General features: G+C 48.1%; 1 protein-coding gene across 2 annotated transcripts in view; it reads right to left on the bottom strand.

Moving 5' to 3' along the window:
* SHANK2 (SH3 and multiple ankyrin repeat domains 2) overlaps positions 1 to 20,145 on the bottom strand; it is a 698,541-nt gene that overhangs the window by 239,548 nt on the left and 438,848 nt on the right. For both annotated transcript variants that reach the window (XM_069066555.1, XM_069066556.1), the window contains 2 exons: positions 2,221 to 2,303; positions 453 to 577 (listed from right to left, as the gene is read on the bottom strand). In XM_069066555.1, coding sequence (XP_068922656.1) covers positions 453 to 577; positions 2,221 to 2,303 — 208 coding nt within the window. The remainder of the gene's footprint in view (positions 1 to 452; positions 578 to 2,220; positions 2,304 to 20,145) is intronic.

A 20,145-nucleotide genomic window follows, 5' to 3' on the forward strand; every position in this document is an offset into this window, starting at 1 on the left:
AAGTGTCATTTCACCAGACACCAACAAAAACCATGTGACTGGCTTCTTAGAAATTCAAGGAAGAGCATGGCCTTATCTCGGATAACCAAAGTCACTCTAGCCCAAGGGGGCTGAGAACATACCCCATAACCCTCACAAAAGCTGCTACAGCAATCTTTCTGGAATAGTACTGCATCTGTCCAACACACTGAGGACCCTGAGATCCACCATTGTCACCAAGCAGAAGGCCACTTTCCATTCTTCTAGTGATCATGACCAAAAAGCAAAACCGAACCACACAAATGCATGAGAATCACCTATGACCAAGAAAACCAAAGTTGGACCTGTTAGCCACGGCTCTGGATATGCCACGGATGGCACATTTGGACTCAGGTCACCAAAGGGCCTCCCCTCCCCCCATGATGAGAGCCATGGCGCCCTCCAGAAGAACATAGAACATGCCTGTGTCCTACCTCGATGAGGAAGTCGCCAGTTCTCAAGCCTGCCTGCCATGCTACTCCTCCTTCATCCACCGACTCCAGATACTGCAGGGCAGGGAATGCTGGCGTTGGGGTAAACTCTTCAATTGGCGTATCAGCTTGAGGGACAAAGAATACATGCCTTAGTCAAACTTGGGAACATATTTCATTTGGGCCCAATCCTCTGCATGGCCTTGAAGCACTGTGTGAGAAGGGGTCCCTAATGGCTTCTCATTGGGCATAGGAAGGCCTAGTTCCCCTCCCAGTCCCATGCCAAGAATGAGGTCAGGCTTTGAACTCTCAGGCCAACAGATGAAGGAGGCCTCTATAGTCCCTCTGCCTCTCCCACAGCCATCTGTTGGAAACAGTGAGTGATGGGCCCTTGTACTACACATCCACATGCCCGTCATTCTCTCTGGAAGCATCCGTGACTAAACAATTTCTGTTCTAAAAAGGGAAGAGTTCCTCCTCTGGCATGTAGGACCAGCAGAGCACCACACCAGCTACATGGATGGGGAGCCCAGGGGCTGGCTTCCTCCCCCATGCCAAGGGCAAAATGGTTCTGGCCTCATCAGGGCTCTGGATTGGGGCTGTTTATGCAGCCACTCTCAAGGGAGCTCAAGACTTTTTGGCTTCTAACTCAGGGAGTGGGGAGGCCTCAAAGAACTCCAGACCCTGTTGTCAAGGAAGCAGAGGCGTATCTATGGGGACCCCCTTCCCCCAACTGCACGTTGACTCTAGGGCTTGAGAGAGAGACTTCCATGGGCATTATGGGTCTGTGGGCAGATGAATAAACTGTATCAACAGATAGGAGGGGGACAGTACCACACACACATTCTCTCTCTGTCTCTCTCTGTCTCTCTGTCTCTGTCTCTGTCTCTCTGTCTCTGTCTCTCTCTCTCTGTCTCTCTCTGTCTCTCTGTCTCTCTGTCTGTCTCTCTGTCTCTCTCTCTCTCTCTCTCTCTGTCTCTCTGTCTCTCTCTCTCTCTTTCTCACAAACACACATTTCTGGACTGACCTCTAAAAAAAGTTGGACAGGGAGTGGGAACAGAAGGAAGGTTCATAATGAACCCAAGGCAGAGACAGACAGGCCTGATGCCGTGGTAATAATTCCTCCATGCTCTGCACCTGTCCCTCTTTCCACTAAGAAGCAGAGCCCACGTGTGGCCTTTCCTTGAATAAAGTCGAATCCATTTTGCCATGCTGGGCTTTCCAAGGAAAGTCCACAAGTTCAGCAGAGACTGAAAGCTGGGAAGGGAGCTGATGGGCAGCTGCCCGCACAGGGCAGGCAGCTCTTCCGTACCAGAGGCGGCTGAGCTGAAGGGGCCCCTTCTACCTGGGAGGTCTCGCTGCCGGGCATGCCCCTCCGAGCCCCTCAGTGCTGCCTGTGCTCTAATTCCCAGCCCGTGGGCAGCCAGGAGCCTTCCGGGTCCCTCAACTTGAGGCTGGGTGCCTCCATGAGACGGGGAACAGCTGCCATGCTCGTACAAGATAACCGCCTGGCTGGCCTCAGCCACAGGCAGAGCTTTAAAGGAAGGAAGGGAAGACAGCAGCCCCATGCAAAGCCATATTGTGCAGAGAAAAACACTGAGCACGAATTCCCAGTCAGGCCCCCGAATGCCTAGGACTTGTGCTGGCGGCCTCCGAGCAATTGTCAGGCAGCCAAGTGTGTTAGAGGAAGCGCCGACATTGGGGTCTGGACAGCCTCTCTCCCGCAGGCATGCACACACGTGAATAGACCCGGGCCCCCAGGCCGCCTTACCTTTAGCCCCTCGCAGCACGAAGCCAAAGCCTTCATTGTCTTTCTTTTGCAGGACCACCGTCTTCTCTTCGATAATGCAGTCACTGTAGAGAGAATTCCGGGGATAGCGCCCGTTATTATGGCCCACCATCATCACGGCCGCGGCCGCTGCACCGCCTGGCAGGTTCATCGCCACAGCCCCCTGATCACAGCAGATGGCAGAATCCGAGAAGCATGGGAAACCCGGAACAGCCGAGGCCGGTGGGAGCGGCGGGGCCAAGCATGACACAATGGGAGTTCAAGGGAGAAGGGAGCGAGCTCTGGGGCCGTGCATGGGGGGGCGCATTCCCGGGGAGAGGCTGAGCGGACGGGCGATCATGTCAGCCGGGGGCTGGCTCGCACTCGCCAACGAGGAAACTAAGTGGGCTGGCCGAGCCTCCTCATTCCCAAGCCCCCTTGGCGGGGCTGAGCCTGCGGCATCTTCCGGGGAAGCCCGCGGGAAGCCGAGCCTGAGCGAGATAAGGCAGCATCTTCCAGAGATCGCCGATCTGCTCTGCCCCCTGCATGAGCTGGCTGAAGGCACAAGCGAGTCACAGAGCTGTGCGTCGCCCCCAGAGCCCCCTCTCAATCGAACTGCATGCTGGCTGCTGCAAGAAGAGCCCCCCTCCCACCCCCGATCAGCTGACGAGCCGACAATGGGCACGGCGGGCAGCTGCCTTGGCGTCATCCGCCACAAACCTCCCCGGCATCCAGAATCTGCATAATTGAAATAGTAAGGAGCCGGAGCATCAGTCAAGCAGCACTGGAGAGGCTGGGGCTCCCTGAGATTGCTGTCATGTTCCAGGCAGCTTCTGCCTGGGTGCAGGGAGCTACAGCGAGCAAAGCAAGCCAGGGAGCATCGAGGAGACGGGCAGACACCCCAAAGCCCTGGCAATGGCCGAGAAGCTTTTCTCCCCACCCCCAATTATCCACAACTCAGGAAGAGGCTGCAGGGAACGGGGAGGCACGTTTATCCCCTCTTCCCAATGAGAATTCCTAACGTGCTCGGCCTCAGCTCATCAAAGTTATTTTGTTAAACTCTATCTCTCTGTCTTTCTCTGTCTCTGTCACACACACACACACACACACACACACACACACACACACACACCACACACACACACACACCCTTTCAGCACCTTGGTCTAGCCTTTCAGAAACCCCTGTCCCTTTGACTTATGGGAGAAGCATCTGTCCAACAAGACCGATCAGAGGTACTCTCCAGGGCTAAGAAGTTGAATCCAGAGGTAGAGAATCATGGGACGGCCAAAGCTAAGGGTCTCAGTAGACATGCTTATGCTGTTGTCCATGGCCAGCGGGAGCAAGGGTGAAATGAATGAGTTCTGCAATCCACAATGAGCAAGGGTTTAGGGGGCAGAGGGGAATACGCCATTCTCCCTCCTCCCCTCCCCTCTTATCTTTGGTAGGCAAAAGCCAGCTTATAAAGGGACCAAGAATGTAGTCAGGATGCTGTGCATGAAAGTCTGACTGAGAGAAGAGGGGGAACCCTGGGGGTTTTCATGGGTGGGATTGACTTGCCAGCCTGCTGACATAAGTCTGCCCTTCCATGTGTGGGCTCCTGTAATAGAACACACAGCCACTAAGTACCAGAGACAAGATTTGAACTCAGGTCTTTTCGACTCAAATATACTAGGGAAGGAATTTCAGGGTGAAAGGAAAAGATGCAAGTTAAAAAGCTTGTGAAAGAAACCCAGCTTCTCTGGCCTGTGGGTTTCACCACTTGTGCAAAGGAAATAAAACTTTCAGCCTGTCCGCTGAGAGAAGGGAAGACTTGCTGAGAAGACAGTGAACTCAGAGCTGAACGTCCAAGTGCTGAGCTTACTCATCCTGACTCTACTGTTTCCCTCAACCAGTGGTCTAGAGTAATTCCTACCCCCAGCCTCTCTTCCCAAAACACACATAGAAAGCAGAAACCAGTTCTGCACTGGGGGTTTGTAACAGGATGGTCTGGAGGACTTGGTGCCAAGCACAGGAATGGCCAGTGGGATGGCTCAGCTTTGACCAGTTTCAGAATTGAAGGAATCTTCGACCATCTCGTCTAGTCCCCTCATTGCATGCCCTCCTGGCGTTGGCAACACCTGGGCTTGAAATTCACTTCTGATCCTCACTACGTGACCTCAGACAAGTCAGCTAACCTCTTTGTGCCACAATTCCCCCAGATTGAAAATAGAAACGTTACTGTCTTGTTACGTTGGACAAGTAATTTCTCTCCTTTCAGAACCACAGAACCTCAGACTTGGAAGGACCCTCAGGGGCCAGGCAGTCCAACCCACACCTGAAAAAGGAATCCTCTCTAAAACGGAAACCGTCAGACACATTCCCAGCATACTCTAGTATGGGAGATAAGATATAGACACATAAATAAAATACGTTGGGATATAATTAGCACAAAAAAGAGTATAATTAGTGCATGAATGGAGAATGAAGTGCTATGAGATCACATGAGGGAGAAATTATTTCCAGCTTTTTTTTTTTTCCTGAGAGCCAGGGAGGAGAAGGTTTCAGGAGAGGCTTCATGGAGAAGGTGGCATTTGAGCCAGGACCTGAGACACAGGTAGAATGTCAAGGGGCAAAGATAGTGTGGGAAGGGGTACAGGGAAGGGGAACCAGTTTCTGGGGGAGCTGAGGGAGATATGGAAACCATCAAGATGTTAATGTAAACATTAACACACTAAAACACTCCATAGAAAAAGCAGGTGCTGTTGGTAGTGGGGATGGTGGTAGCGATGGTTGAGGTTGGGGTTGGGGTTGAGATGCTTCTCCATTTTTACAGAAGAGGAAACTCAGGTCTAGGGAGGTTACTTGACTTGCCCAGTAATACACAGGGATTAAGCACCAGAAGCAGGATCCTTGCACTCATGCCCTCTGACACCCCTAGGTGTTGTCTTTGAACTTTCCAACATTTGATGGTCTCATTCTCTAAAGTCTCACTTCTTTGCCATGGCAGTCTCTTGGTTCTCTTTCCACTTCTCTAACATTGCATCTTTTAGTTCCTCAATCACCTGTGACCCCCAAATGTAGACACCCTCCTTCCCTGATGACCATAGCTGCTCCCATGGCTTTGACCATCACCTCAACTTTTGAGGTGCCTTACCCACCTGAAGAGTCAGCCCTGCCCCTCATCCCCCAAGTTCTAGTCCCACATTTCCCTTGCTTTTTTGCCACTCACCCCCAGGATGCACTCCCATAATTTCTAACATCTGGCCTTAAGTACCAGCCTCTGCTGCCACATCAGCCTCTTTCCATATCTAATCAGATGTCAAGTGCTATTGGCTCTTATTTCCCAGCATTTCAGTCCAGGTCCCCACCACCTACCACCTGAACCCAAGGCAGTCAGAGTTCTCAAATTCTTCTTCCCATGTCTCACCTCTGCTCCTTCCAGCCCAGCCTCCTCATCAATGCAAACAGAATAGAAATCATTACACATCTCGGGATTGTTTTCTGCTCAAAAACCTCCATGGCTCCCTACTGCTTACAGAATGAAGTGCAGATAACTTACTGTAGCACTCATGAAGTTTCATAACAAGACTTAAATTTAAAGGGTCCCCTCCCCAAACAGAATGTAAGATCTTCAAGGTGCTTAATAAATGCTGATTGAAAACATAAAGGAATCAGTGATTTGTATTCAAATCCCTGGGTTCAAATCCTGGCCTTGCCAAGGTGTGACCTCCCTGGTCAGTTATTTGGGCCTCAATTTCCTCATTGATAAAAGGAGGGGGCTGGACAGGGTGACCTCTGTGGTCCCTCCTAAATCTCAGATGGCCCCTTCCCACCTCATCTCCTGATAAGCTACCTCTCACTAAAACATGTTAGTACAAGGTAGAAGGAAAAGTTATGGCTTTGAGGCCCCGGGTTCATGTCTTGCTACTACTGTTTGCTATCTCAGGAGCCTTGAGAATGTTACCTCCTTAGTTTTCAGTTAGCTCATATATAAAATGAAGGAACTGGTCTAGATGGTGTTTGAGGCCCCCTCTTTAGCTCTCAATTTATGGTCCCAAAGTTTCCCATCCCAGGCCCTCTGCTCTCTCCACGCTGGACTGGAGCACATACATGCCATTATCCCACTCTACATCTTTGCTCCCTACTGTGTCCTCTGCAATGGAATACAAGTGAATGCCATAAAATGTACATGGGCACCTTTTCACACTACTGTGGGAGTCAAGGGATCAGGGAGAAAAGCCAGCAAAATGATAAGAGTGACTGTTGGCCACAACCCTGTCCATGAATACCTGGAGGGAGCTAGAAGGAATGGAATCACTTCACTGAATGGGCAGCAAGTGCTAAGAGAAGCAAGGCAAAGCTAGTCCCAGAGGTCCCTGCCCCTGGGGACCCTGAGTTGATTTCTGTAACTAAAGACGGGTAAGGAAGAGCTTTCTCAAACCAGCACAGATTTACTCTGTCTGCAGACCCAGGCCCAGTCTTGAGAAGCATTTTTCCCTGGGCTGGATGGGAGAAGGCTCTTCTGGAACCTCAGAGAGCAGCCTTTGAGAGAGAGGAGAATCAGAGATGCTCATTTCCAGTTTTGCTTTTTCTGTTGGCTTTACAAACCTGAAAACCACAAAGAAAAGGCTGAAAGAATGAGAGGCAGTTATGTGGCCCTTGGCTTAACATAGGATGAAATGCTTGAACGGAGTATGAGAACCAGGAGCCCTCTGAACCCTAACCACCTGGCAAATCCTCCTTGATCAATGACTGAAGAGAGAGAGAGTGCAGTTTGGATCTGGAGGAGGTCCAGGGCATCTGCATATTTCATTAGCAGGGTGTGTGTGTGTGTGTGTGTGTGTGTGAGTGATTTGCACATTTCTCTAGCAGGGTGTATGTGTGAGGGCATTTGCACACTTCTCTAGCATGGTGAGTGTGTGGGCATTTGCACACTTCTCTAGCACAGTGTATGTGTATACATTTGCACACTTCTCTAGCACAGTGATGTGAGTGCATAGCATTCGCACACTTCTCTAGCATGGTGAGTGTGTAAATGCATTTGCACACTTCTCTAGCATGGTGAGTGTGTGAATGCATTTGCACCTGGGAAACCCTTCTCTTCTTACAGCCCAGCTGCTCTTGCTCAGCCATCCTGGAGAGTGGGAGAGGCTTCAAGGTAGGGCTCATTTTCAAAGCCATTAAATGCTCACCCAAGCCACTGATTATACAAAGAAGGCAACTGAGGTCCAGAGAGGTCAAGGTGATGCAGTCAGTGACAGAAGCTGACTTCCAATCCAGGCCTTTTCCAAGGACATGTGCTACACACTCTAGACATAGACAGTTCACTGGACCTGGGTTCAGCTCTAACTGCTGACACCTCCTAGTGCCCCAGCTAATTCCTCTGTAAATTGGGGACAATGACTCCCGCAGTCCATACCTCACAAGGTATCTGGAAGCCTCAGGTTAAGTCATGTTGTGGAGTCTTTAACAACTGAAATACACATCATAAATGCCGGGTACGATGACTACTGTTTCTGCTCTGCATTATTGGTGTTGATGGTGCTTCATGGCTGTCATTTCCTTGGAACAGAAAAGTCCTGATATAGATGTTCTCTCTGCTGCTGATGATCAGTCACTCCTTTGTTGGGTCTGGTCTCAGGGAAATCCTTGGATCCCTAGGGAGCTAAGTGTCTATCACAAGGTCATTTATCATTAAGTCAGAAGCAGAACTTGGGATCAGATCTTCCCAACTCCCCATTTTCTCCTTGATGGGCTACTGACACTCCTCATTGTGCATCAATAGGCTGAACCCTTCCGAAGGGTGGCATCTCTTGAGCATGTCTCTGCATCCCCAGCACTTAGGTGAGGACCTAGGCACCTGGACACTTCTCCCTGTGGGAGCCAGCTGGAGGGAGTGAGTGAGCCTTAGTTTGTCTCAAGCAAGTCTGGAGACTCAGTCACTGATGGGTCATTTGGGTCTGTGGAGGGAAAAGATGCTCATTCTTTGAATCCTTGTTACTATTATGTGCAACAGTCCCAATTAATGACCTGTGGGCATCACTGGAGAAGAAGCACCAATCCAGAGACTGGCTATTGTCCCATGTTTCTTGACCAAGGGGGAGAAGCACTATCAAGCTGAAGGTGTCACATGCCCCCCAACTTGGGGCATGCTTGGGGTCCTGTGCCAACACCAAAGAGGCAAAATGCCATGTGGGCTCTTGGAGTCAGGAAGCCCCGGGCCCAAATCACACCTCTAATGCCCACTGGCCATTTGACCCAGGGCTCGCTGGACCTCCGTTTCCTCATCCACAGCATGAGAAAGTGGAACTCAGTGGCCTCTCAGTCCTGGCCAGCTCTGAATTGACCATCTTCTGATGCTGTGCTTTGAGTCAGGGTTGGAGGAGGAAAGTGAGAGGTCCCAGAGAGAGGATGGAAGGCAGGGGGCCCGCTGGTGCTGAGGCTGCCAGACAATGACCTCCACTTTAAAGGATGGGACAGAAGAAATCCAGGCAACTATGGGGCTGATGTGTTTCCTCCTCTGTCAAATGAGGGGACTGCATTAGGTGAGAGGCCATATGGTAACATGCACAGTGTAAAACGCTGGGAGGCAGGAAACTCTGGGTCTGAATTCCGTCTCAGACACTTACTATCTGTAAGTGTGGGTAAATCACCTCAGCTGCCTGGACCTGAGTTTTCTTCTTGAAAAATGAAGGATGTTAAACTATATGGTCTTCCATAATTCCTCCTGACTCTAGATCAAACTCTCAAGTCCCGAGACTGCAGAGAAAATAAAGGAGTACCAGCAAGCTAAGCTCTGCTCCTTAAGACCACATTTTTGTGTCTCAGCACAACTGCCCAAGGTCCTTTTCTGCCCCCCAGGCCCTTGAGCCAAGAGCTGGAGGCTGCCTTCTCCATTCCACTCCAGCGTGGGCTGCTGCCTACCCTCCAAACGATGTGGCAAGGACCTGGAGGCTGGCTGCTGCCCATCCTGCCAGCTGGTGTTTAGGATTTATCAGTCACTGAACAAGTTCCTCTGGCAGCATCTCCTGATCCTGGAGGAGGCGAAAATAGAGGGCCACAGGAAATCAGGCCGTCCCTGGCAGGGAGAGGATGGACCCCGAGGTGGGTCTGGCTTCCCCAGTGCTCATGGGAGGGACAGACTATGGCATTTCAACTTGTACCATGAAGCCCATTTGGGTAGAGCAGATGGTGACAACCAGGGATGGAGGAGTCTGTGTGGAGACGGTGACCCTGGCATCTGACACATTGATGGTTTTTCCTCTTTCTAAATTGGACAAGAGTCTCAGTGACTAACTGAGGTCCAGCTGCATCTTGGGACCACTCAAAATCTACTTGTGATCTGAGTGCCTGACACTCAGATTTTCCATCTGTCCCCAGGAGGACAGTATGACAGTAACAAATCTGCAAGTCCATTTCATCTGATTTTTTTTGGGGGGGTGGAGGGGAACATAGGCCATTTACTGAAAGACTTAACCAGAAAATGACAATTTCCTGAAAATGACTGAAATGTGATTAGAAGTGAAAGTTGCCTCTGAAAAATAGAATGTCCATGAGAATTGTTTAATAGTCTACACCAGAAAGAGGCCTCTGATTGATAAGAATAAGTGACTAAGGGAGTGAGTGAGGAAAGCCTGAGTTCTAATCCTGCTCCAGACACTTAACTGTGAGATACTGTAGCTCTCCCCTCAGTTTCTTCATCTATAAATGGGGATAATAATAGCATCAATCTCACGGGCTTATTGTTACGATCACAAGAAAAACATGTAAAGTACTTGGCTAATCTTAATGCACCAAGTAAATGCTAGTGATTATTATGATGGTTATTATACTGCTGTTCTCTCCAATACTCTAACTTGATCTATTCAATTTCCTTGACATACTCCCCCATCCCATCTCAGCTACACACAGAGGCAGTCACCCTCTTGATCTTGCCACCACCCACAAATGTTCCACTTCCATGTTCATGAACTCTGAAATCCCTTTATCTGATCATAATATTTTCTTCTTCCATCTTTCCCGCTGCCTTCAGGCCCCTTAACCCTGTTCTCCAATTTCAGCAGGGCCTCAAACTTTCCATCCTTCAGTACTGTTCCATCAGCTGACCCTGCCTACACTCTTCTTCCCTGCGCAATTTCCTTTGTGCATCCCTCATCCCCTTGTCCAATCGCCAAACCTGGATTGCTCCCCCTCCCCATTTATTTCCTTTCCTGCTGATCCTGGGCTACTGTCTGGAGCCTGAGAAAGACTTGAAAGGACACCCTCAACTGGGCTGTGCTGGAAGCAAGGCGTCCTCCACTCTGACCCACTCTCTCACTCCCCAGCACAAAAGCTCTTCCCAACATCCTGGTCCAAATATCCAGCCTTAATCTCTTTCCTGAGTGCCAGTCCTGCACCTCCAGCTGCCTCCTGCACATTCTGAACAGGCTGTCCTGTAGGCATTTCTCATACTTAGCCCTCCTCCTGCTTACCCTGCCTTTCACATTCCACACATCTACTCAGTCACCAGATCTCCTCTCTGGGACTTGTATACGACATGGCCATTACCCATCAGCATCCCAGACTCAAGTGTCTCGCTATTCCATCTTCCATAGCTGCCAAAGTGACATCCCTAAAGTGTAGGTATGACCATATCATTCATCCCCCCCCACCCCTCAACAGATTTCACTGGCTCCCTATTATCTCCAGTCTTTTGACACCTCGGATTATTCCCAAGCTGGCCCTTTCTTGTCATGTCTGTCTCCTTGCACTCTGTTCTCCATTTACTCTATGTGGTAGGTAGGTGGCACAGTGGGATAGAGCACCAGGCCAAGAGTCAGAGAGGACTGGGTTCAAATCCAGCCTAAGACATTTACTAGCTGCGTGACCCTAGACAAGTCATTTCATCCTGTTTGCCTCAATTTCCTCATCTGTGAGATGAGCTGGAGAAGAAGATGGCAAACTGCTCCAGTATCTCTGCCAAGAAAACCTCAATGGGGTCATGAAGAGTTGGGCATGACTGAAATGACTTAAGAACATTCCCTCTACAGTCTGGTGTTGACTAGTCTCCTTGCACACATTGCTCTGTGCACACTATCATGTCTCCCATGCACACACTGTTCTTCCTCCTCACATCCCTGGCTTCTTTCACAACTCATCTCAAACACTAAATTCTCCCAAAAGCTGCCCTAGGCCTGGGTCTCTTCGTTGCCTGGCCCTCATCCTTCCCCTCCGAGGTTACCTCCCTTCTACTCTATCATTTATGGGTCTGTGGACTTTCATGGTGTCTCCCCACTGGACTGTGAACTCCTCCAGGTCATGGGATGGTTTTTGCCTTTCTTTTCATACACAGGGCTGGGCACACAGTAGGTTCTTAATAGAGGCATGTTGATTCGTTGATCCATATGTTCTGACCTAATACCTAAACAACCATCCTTCATACAATATATCTTACAATTGATCACCTGGACTTTCTTGGGAGATCTCCAGTGATAGGGAATTTCTTCTCCCCTCCCTCCCCAGGTAGCCCATTCTGCTTGGCCAGCTCTCTTTATGAGGAAGGTTTTCCTGATACCTAGCCTAAATCTGTTCTTTGTTCTCTTCCCCCACCCCTGGCCATGTTCCTGCCTTTGCCTCCTGGGGTCTCACAAGGCTAGGTTGATCCCTCTTCCACAGGCCAGGACATCCCTTCGACTACTTGAAGACATCTCTTAGGTGCTCCCAAGCAACTATTAGCATTTAAACTGGCATCATTGCCAATCAAAATTTTCCTTTTCCTTAAAATAAGGGAAGTTGTATGTGTTTTAACAGCTCACTAAGTTGCTAAATACTTATCTTACTAAAGGGTTGTCCTTCTTGTACATGGTTTAAAAGTGAAAATACTGCTTCTGATAATGTCTTATCAGTAGTCTGGCCTCACTTTATCCTCATCCCTTCCTCCCAGCCTCCTTTCTTCCCTTCCTCTCCACCCCGCCCCCCAGAGCCAAGTGTCATATAATATTCATAAGAGCCTACATTCCTAAGTGTTACTGTGTTCTGGGTACTGAAGACTGTGCCAGGGATATGCTCTAATTATCAGCAAGTTCTTCCTTTGTATCAGGGCCAAAGTGGCCTCTTTAGTCTCCTATCCCCAACCCCCCTCCCCCACCCTTACTGCTGCCTGCTCTGCCCTCTACCACCAAAGAACAAGTTGCAGCCCCAATTCCCAGAACACCCTCTATACACAGATCTTGTGCCATCTTCAGAGAGCCAATCAATCAGTCAGTCCAGACAAAAATTGCCATCCTCTTTAGACCCAGCTCATAGGTCATTAGTACCTTTGGAGAGGCCAACATCATGCCTGGTATATAGTAAGTGATTGCTAAATGTATTTACCAAATCCTTTGTTATTCAATCTCATGTCATTTTTATAAAAACCCTATGAAGAAAGTGGAAAAGTGTTAGGACCCTTATTTTACCTAAGATATGAAGTATACAAGGCTAGAGATTTGCCTTTAGTTTCATCTGTCTGAGGAATTCTCAGGAAAGGAAACTCTTTCTACTAGTGAAGATTGTCACCTTCTCTGCAACTCAGAGTCTTAGAGGACTGAGAATCGAGTGACCTGCTTGACCCCTCCCCCATATATGTCAGAGAATGGACTTGACTCCAGTCTTTCCTGCCTTCAAAGGCAGTCTTCCTCACTTTGCCTCCCATGTGGTGGGCTTTCCTGGCTCTCCTCGTGGTTCTTGCCCCCACATCACAAAGACAAAGGAGTACAAGAAGAAAAGAGGCCCAGGACAGAGCCTTCGTGTTCACTTCCACTCAAGGCCTGGGGAACAGGAATGTCGATCCAATCTTTGCTGAGACTGAGAAAACATGGCTGCTCAGCTAGAAGGAGAACCAGGAGAGAAGATATCCACCAACATCCAGGAGAAAAGAATTCTGGAATAGTAGGCAGCTGAGAGCCTCCATGGGTTCTTTGCAGAGATGTGAAGAATGATAAGCAAGGCCTGAAGAAAGGCCCAGTATTTTGTAATTAAGAAATAATTATCTTTGAGAAAAGTTTCGTTCACATGTCAGTGTCCAAGGCCAGACTGCCAGGGGCTGAGAAATAAGAAGTATGAAGGAAGATGGCTTCTTCCAAGAGTTTGGCAGGGAAGGGGAGGAGACAGGGACTAGAGGGTCAATGAAAGGCTTTCCTTTTGTTTTAAGAATAGACAAGAACTTTACAGGAAACAGGGGAGGAATTAGCAGAGAAGGAAAGGTGAAAGGTAAAAGAGAAGGGATGAATGAGGGAAGGAGCCAAGTCCAGAGGAAGGCAGGATGCTCAAGAGCAGAGAGAGAGAGAGCCTGCCTCGAGAAGGAAGACAATCCCTTCACTCCATGAAACCAGCCCAAAAGAGAAGAGGATGGAGGAGGGCATGGTGAGGATTTTAAGCGGGGAAGAGGAGTAGAAAGGTGTCATGTAAGTGTGTTTGTGGGGGAGTGGGGTTGAAGTTGGGGATCTAAAGCCTGAGGAAGACATGTGAGGGTGGACAGAGGACTCAAATTTGATAATTGTCGGGGCAAAGATGGATGATAGAAGGACAAAGGACTGAAGGACTGAAATGTCTGACAGCAGGGTCAGTTGTAAGGAGTTAGATGACTAAAAAGTCTCTAAAGAATGGGGGCATAAGGGCAGAAAAGGGGCGTGATTTGTAATGACAAAGAGCTCAGACTTTTGATGGGGCTGTTCAGACACTATTCCTACTATAGGAATGTCTGCTGATCCCTCTGCTAATCTCATAGTGCAAAGAAAGTTTACAGGAGCAGACACATTTCCTGGCATGGTGGGACTGTATTCAAGACAGATCATGCAGCTCCCAGGAAGGCCCCTTTCATAAGAAATGTCTCAAGAGAGTCACTGGCAGACAGTTGGCTTCTCACCTCTTAAATCTCCTCTGTTAGGCAGAAGCTAGGTGGTGGCCAGTCTTGGGGAATGGGGGAAAACAACCACTTTCATTGCTGTGCCACCACTGGATTCAGCAATTGGACAGCGCCTGGGATCCTATTAGAGCTAAGCCAGTAGTAGGATACTATTAGAAAGAGGTACCTCTAGGGAAAAGACAAGCCGTGGCTGTCCTAGAAATTCCCCAACAGATGGAAATGAGAGAGGAAGGCAGCAAGACATCCACAGAGCCAGGGAGAGCCACAGGAGCCCTGAGTGACCTTGGCAGGTATTCCCTCCGCTGCTTGTGGTTGACAGGCCTGACTGCTTGGCTGCTTCTGAGATGCCGAAGCTGGGTCCATACTCAGCATCAAGTCAACAGTCTTGCCTAGAGGACAGCCCAGGTGGGCCTGGGGGTGGGGGAAGTCTATGTAAATGCTAGCTATTATTATTACTTTTGCTATTGTAATCAGTTGGTTTATTCTGAGATTTTATATGGGGTTTAGAGAAAAATGATCTAAAGAAAAATGGTAATCCTGCTGTTCTTTTAAAAACTGAATGCTCTGTAGATTTTCATGCAGGAAGATAAAGTTTTTTGTAACTGAATGAATGTATTGGGATGTAAGCTCCTTTTTGGTAAACTCCCTGAGAGTACCTCCACTTCAGGACACCCCCATTCACAGACAGGATGAAAGGAAGGATATTTCCCTTGTCCTGTCACTAGAGGGTTTTAAATGTCCTCTATTAGGAGTCTACACTTGGAAACCTTTGGATTTCAGGTAGTTCAGAGATTATGAGCATCGGTATGACATGTTTTTAAATAGCCATTCTTAAATCGGTAGGAATATTGAGGTTATATCTAGGGGTCTGTGGGCAACAGCTCCATCCATAATGACATCATGATAGCAGTCCAATGTCTGCCAATTTCTCAAGAATAATTTGGGGTCTTCATTTGTAGTAGGAGGACTTGTCAACCATTAGTTTATAGAGGAAAGTGAGCTCTGGGTAGATCATTCTAGAACAAACACCTGATTGTTTCTTTTCAAGGATCTGTATGGTCAATTTTTTCTATTTGTTGTGATAGGTGGCAAAGCTTCTACCACTTCATGATATAATCATCCTTGAGTAATAAGCACTCGATGATCTGATCCTGCATCGTCTCATAAAGCCCTCCACTTCTTTCAGCAAACCTGTAGGACTTGGTCATTTATCCCCTGCTTCTATGTCACCATTTTTTTGGCTGAGTTCATGGGGACATTACCCATAGAGAGCCTTTTGATTCCAGTCTTGGACATTAGCCATTTTATGGGCTCCAACCTGAAGTAAACCCATTTTAATTACATTCCAGAAATCCAGAGGTACTATTATGTGCCTTTACTACTGCTCTGTGAAAGGAGACCTTTCTGAAAGCTTTAAAGACATTTAACAGGTACTCTGAGACTATCACCATCACCATCACCATCATCATCATCATCATCATCATCATCATCAGTTTCTGGACAAGACTATAAGGACCAAAGACTCATCCCCTAATCTCCCAAGGAAAGGCATTCTGGATGGGATATCTATTTTAATTTGGTTCCCCCCCACCAGTGTTGAGTGAGCAGTAATCATTCACTTGGGGAATTAAACCCAAAGCTCTTTGCTGATTCTTAATCTCAGCTGCCAGGCATATTTCTGGAAAGCTCTTCTTGGTGCAGTCTCTTCTATTCTGGGGACAGCGAGGGGATGATGAATGAGGGTAATTCCCTCACAAATTATAAGGCTGGCATCTGAGAGGGAGCTTAGGCTGAAGAGCAAGAGGACAGGAAGGCAACATAACTCCTCTGGAAATGAATCAGACAGGCTTCCAACATGAGATTTCTCTGTTCCCCCGCCTCCCCCCCCAATTCTAACCAGATCCTGAAGCTTGTTTTTCTGGGGTCAGCAGTAGAAAGCACTCCTTCCCCCACCCTGGGATTCCTTCCAACTGTTTTCCCCCTTTCTTTTTACTTACATTATGAGGAACAGACGGATTCCTTAATAGAAACAAATAACACATGTAAAGACCTTGATTCAAACAAAATTATCTAATTATTTTGTAATCAATCATCCAAGATGATTTCAGACTTTTGTTCCAATCTGCCTGTGACCTGCCAGGTCACAGAGACCATGCAAAGCCAGAGCAAGGCCTCAGTGTAAGGTGGGGCCAATCACTTTGATGAATTCCAAGATACATAAAAAGGCTGTATTTTAGGAACATGGGTACAAATGGTGTTGATTTTTCATGACAGAATAACAAAAACAACAGATGAAACTGTGATCCAGTGATGTGAGGTTTGCAGAACCCTTGAAACCTCATCTCAATGAGACTTCATGACAACCCTGTGAGCTAGGTTCCACAGGTACTGTCTTCATTTTGCTGAATGATAACAATAATATTGATGCTGATAATAGTAATATGCTCCCAGCTTTGCATCATCTGAGAATTTCACAAGCACACCACTGATCTTCTATTCAAATCATTAATACAAAAGTTAAGGAATTCTGGGCCAAACAGATCCCAGGGGCAATCCATTGCATACTTCTTTCCAAGTGTTCTAAAGTCCAGGAGCACTTAGACTCTCTTTATGGGCCCTCTTGACTTTAAGATTCTTTTTTTTTTGGAGCAGGGAAGGCAGGGCAATCAGGGTTAAGTGACTTGCCTAAGGTCACATGGCTAGTAAGTGTTAAGTGTCTGAGGCTGGATTTGAACCCAGGTCCTCCTGACTCCAGGGCCAGTGCTCTATTCACTGTGCCCCGTAGCCACCCCTTGCCTTTATGATTCTAAGAATCCTTTGGAATCTCTGGCAGGAGGCTCAGCCAGGATGGGTTAAGTGCTTCAAGGACAGGAGCTGTGATTTATTCTTTAGCCAAGAGACTTGGTCTGATGGGACTTTGAGGCAGAATTTGTACTCTGGAAGACCTGAGTACAAATCCTGCCTCAGACACATCCTAGCTATCTGAGCCAGGACTGTATGTGTGATCACTTAAACTTTCTTGGCCTCAGGCTCCTTTTCTATAAAAGAAAGGATTGGATCTGACAGCTTTAGAAACAAACCTAGGATCCTATTAGAAGACCAGCTCAGGAATTACAGCCATGGAAGAGAGTTGTTTAATTAGACACAGGCCTACCTTGTGGGGCTCTAAGGCTGAGACTCTGAAAGGCAGTAGGGGAGACAAAGGATGATGGATGATTAGAAAGCAGGGAGATTAGCTTGCAGATTGTAGGGTGACCAAGCAACCATTCAAAGGGCCTTGTTTTGACCTGCTTAGATCTGGATCACAGTCTTGGGTGGTGGTCCTGGAGTGTGTGGTCAGTGTGCCAGAGCTTGGGGAGGGTGCACTCCTCACAGCTCTGACAACATCTGTGAAAACCCCAATGATTTGGGACACAGCTCTCTCCACTCTGGAAGCAGAGTTCTGCTGTGGCAAAGAGCTCCAAAGTCCAGTTGGCTGGCAGATGAACAAGGACAGGAAGCACAATCAGACCATAGAATCCTTTTTTTGGGGACAAAAAGGATCAAAACATGGAACCAAAAGTAGTCAACAAAGTCAAAACTCCTGCATCAAAAGTTTCCAAGAAAAATATGAATTGGTTACAGGCCATGGAGGAGCTGAAGAAGGATTTTGAAAATCAAGTAAGAGAAGTGGAGAATGATTGATTGGCAGGCTACTTTGACTGGAATAAATAATCTGTAATATGAGTAATGTAATAAGACTCTCTAGAGTGAGGCTATGATAGGCTTTGAAGGCTAAATGGAGATTTTTTTTAATTCTAGAGACAGCAGGCAGCCAATAGAACTTCTTGGGCCAGGGAATGATCTGGTGAGGCTTGTGCTGTAGGAATCTCAATCTGGCATCTCTGTGGAGGGTATCCACAGGGGAGAGACTGGAGGGTATCCACAGGGGGAGAGAGACTGGAGGCAGGGAGACCAATTAGGAGACTATTGTAATAGTCCATATGAAGGGTAATAGGGTCCAGCCTCAGCAGTTAGCTCTGTGGGCAGAAATAAGGGCGCCACTTAGGTCATGGGGGAGGGTAGCCTAGATGACCATTCTCGACTCTCAAATTCCCTGATTCTGGTTGTAAGAGACACTGTAGGGAGAGAATCTGCAAAAAACGGTAACTGATTGGCAAGGGAGAAGGAGGAGTCAATGGTCAGAGAATTGTGGTGTTGGAAGGGACCTCAGGGGCCATCTACTACCAAGCCCTTCTGTTACAGGAGAGGAAAGGGCCCAGGGAAGTGGGGTGGCTTGCCAAAGGTCACAGGAGTCTTGAGTATCAGAGCCAGGCTTAGAAACCTAGTCCTGTGGGTCTGAATTTGCCTTCTTTCCAATGTTCCCACACTGCTGGATCTGGAGATATGGTTGGATTTCTTCCACTGCAGGGCTACAGTGACCCCTAATGTGAAAGAATGGTACAGTACCTGGGTAGAATGGGCCTGAGCCTCTCTTAGCTACTAGCCCTCACTCCCTTCTCTGGGCCAATGGTCTAGGAAGAGGGAAGACACCCCCCCCCCCACTTCCCATATAGGTCTTGAATCCCAATGGCTGCCTTGGTTTCTCTTTCCATCTTAAGATCTCACTCAAAATGCTTTTAAGTCAGGTGACATAGCTGAATGAATCTGCCTTTCCAGGTCACAGAAAGGAACTCTTCCAACATTAGGAAAGGCAAATTGTGGAAACTTTACTGATGGAGATGCCTCAAGTGAGACGAGGAGGTGAATAATTCTTTTTAAGGCACAAAGAGCCAGTCAGCTCTCTGCTCCCTCCTCTCCCAAATCACTGCCATAGCTTCTCATGCTGGGTTCCTTAAAGGGGGGACACCCGTGTTCTGGCTCATTCAGAAGCATCCTGATGTCCTCTCTCCCAGTATCTTGGGGCATGCTACTGGGGATTGCTCATGTCGGGGTCCCAGGCCCTGTTCTCTAGCCTCCTGTCACTCATGCTTGCATATAGCCAGTCCCTGTGTGGGGGAAGCTTGCTAGCCTGAACTCAGCAGAATACTTAAAGGTCTACTTCATCTGTGTAGGAATTCTTCCCCATCCCCCCAAGCCGACTGTAACTCATCTATGGCTTAGGTGACAAGTCCCAAGGAGCTGGTCAAGGCTTGGAGAATTGAAGGGAGAGGGCCAGAGGTGGAGTTGAACCTGAATCTCCAGGGAATTCCAAGACCACACCAATTTCTAGTGAAATTTTTTGGGTGACTTCTGAGCAAGGTATTTTCCTTACTGACATGGACTTCAGTCTTTTTTCCTGTGGTGCCTCCTGATAACAGTGGGTATGGAACAAGACCCCTTCAACCCCAGCTAATAAAATGCACCTTGCTGGCCTTGTTTAGGAGTCAAGAAAAATATAGCCCAGACTGAAGTCAGGGGACCTCTCCAAGATCACTCAGGCCATGACAGAGTTGAGCTGCCTGTCTCACTGAATGACTGCTTATCTCTGAATCACACACTCTCTCTCAGAACAAGGAATTTGTAATACTAAGACTTGGGTTCAAATCCTGGCTCTGTAGTGGGAGAGAGGATTGGACCTAGGATCAGGAGGCCCCTGACTCAAATCCTGTATCAGACACTCTCTAACCAGTGATCCTCTTCAAAGTGCTTCCCTCAATTTGCATTGTGTGTAAAGTGTGGAGATGACTATGGCCACTGTGCCTCCCTGCAAGGTTGCTGCGAGGCTTGTCACAACTCACCCCAATCCCATGACAAGCTTCACGGAACCACGTGAACGCCACCTTCTCCTCATCCTCACCCTCATCCTTCATCACTCTTTCCTAGGTGACACTGCAGAAGTCACAACATCTCTGTGTTTTCTTATCTGCCAAAAGCTGGTGCCACCAGGTGAAATCTTAGCTCCTTCTAAACCCCATGACCTGTCAAGGATTTTATCCAATCTGTGCTTCCCTAAACTGATCTGCCCATAGCCTTTGAAATGTGATGGTGGAGCCCTCAAATTTACATCCTCAAGGGAAGGAATCCCCTGCAGAAAGGGTGGTGAAAAACAAAGCCCAACCTTTTTCCATCTGGCAGAAATA

This window comes from Petaurus breviceps, unplaced genomic scaffold, assembly GCF_028583685.1.
Source record: "Petaurus breviceps papuanus isolate PSGF00001 unplaced genomic scaffold, PetGlider_PUasm1.0 90721, whole genome shotgun sequence".
Classification (NCBI taxonomy): domain Eukaryota; kingdom Metazoa; phylum Chordata; class Mammalia; order Diprotodontia; family Petauridae; genus Petaurus; species Petaurus breviceps.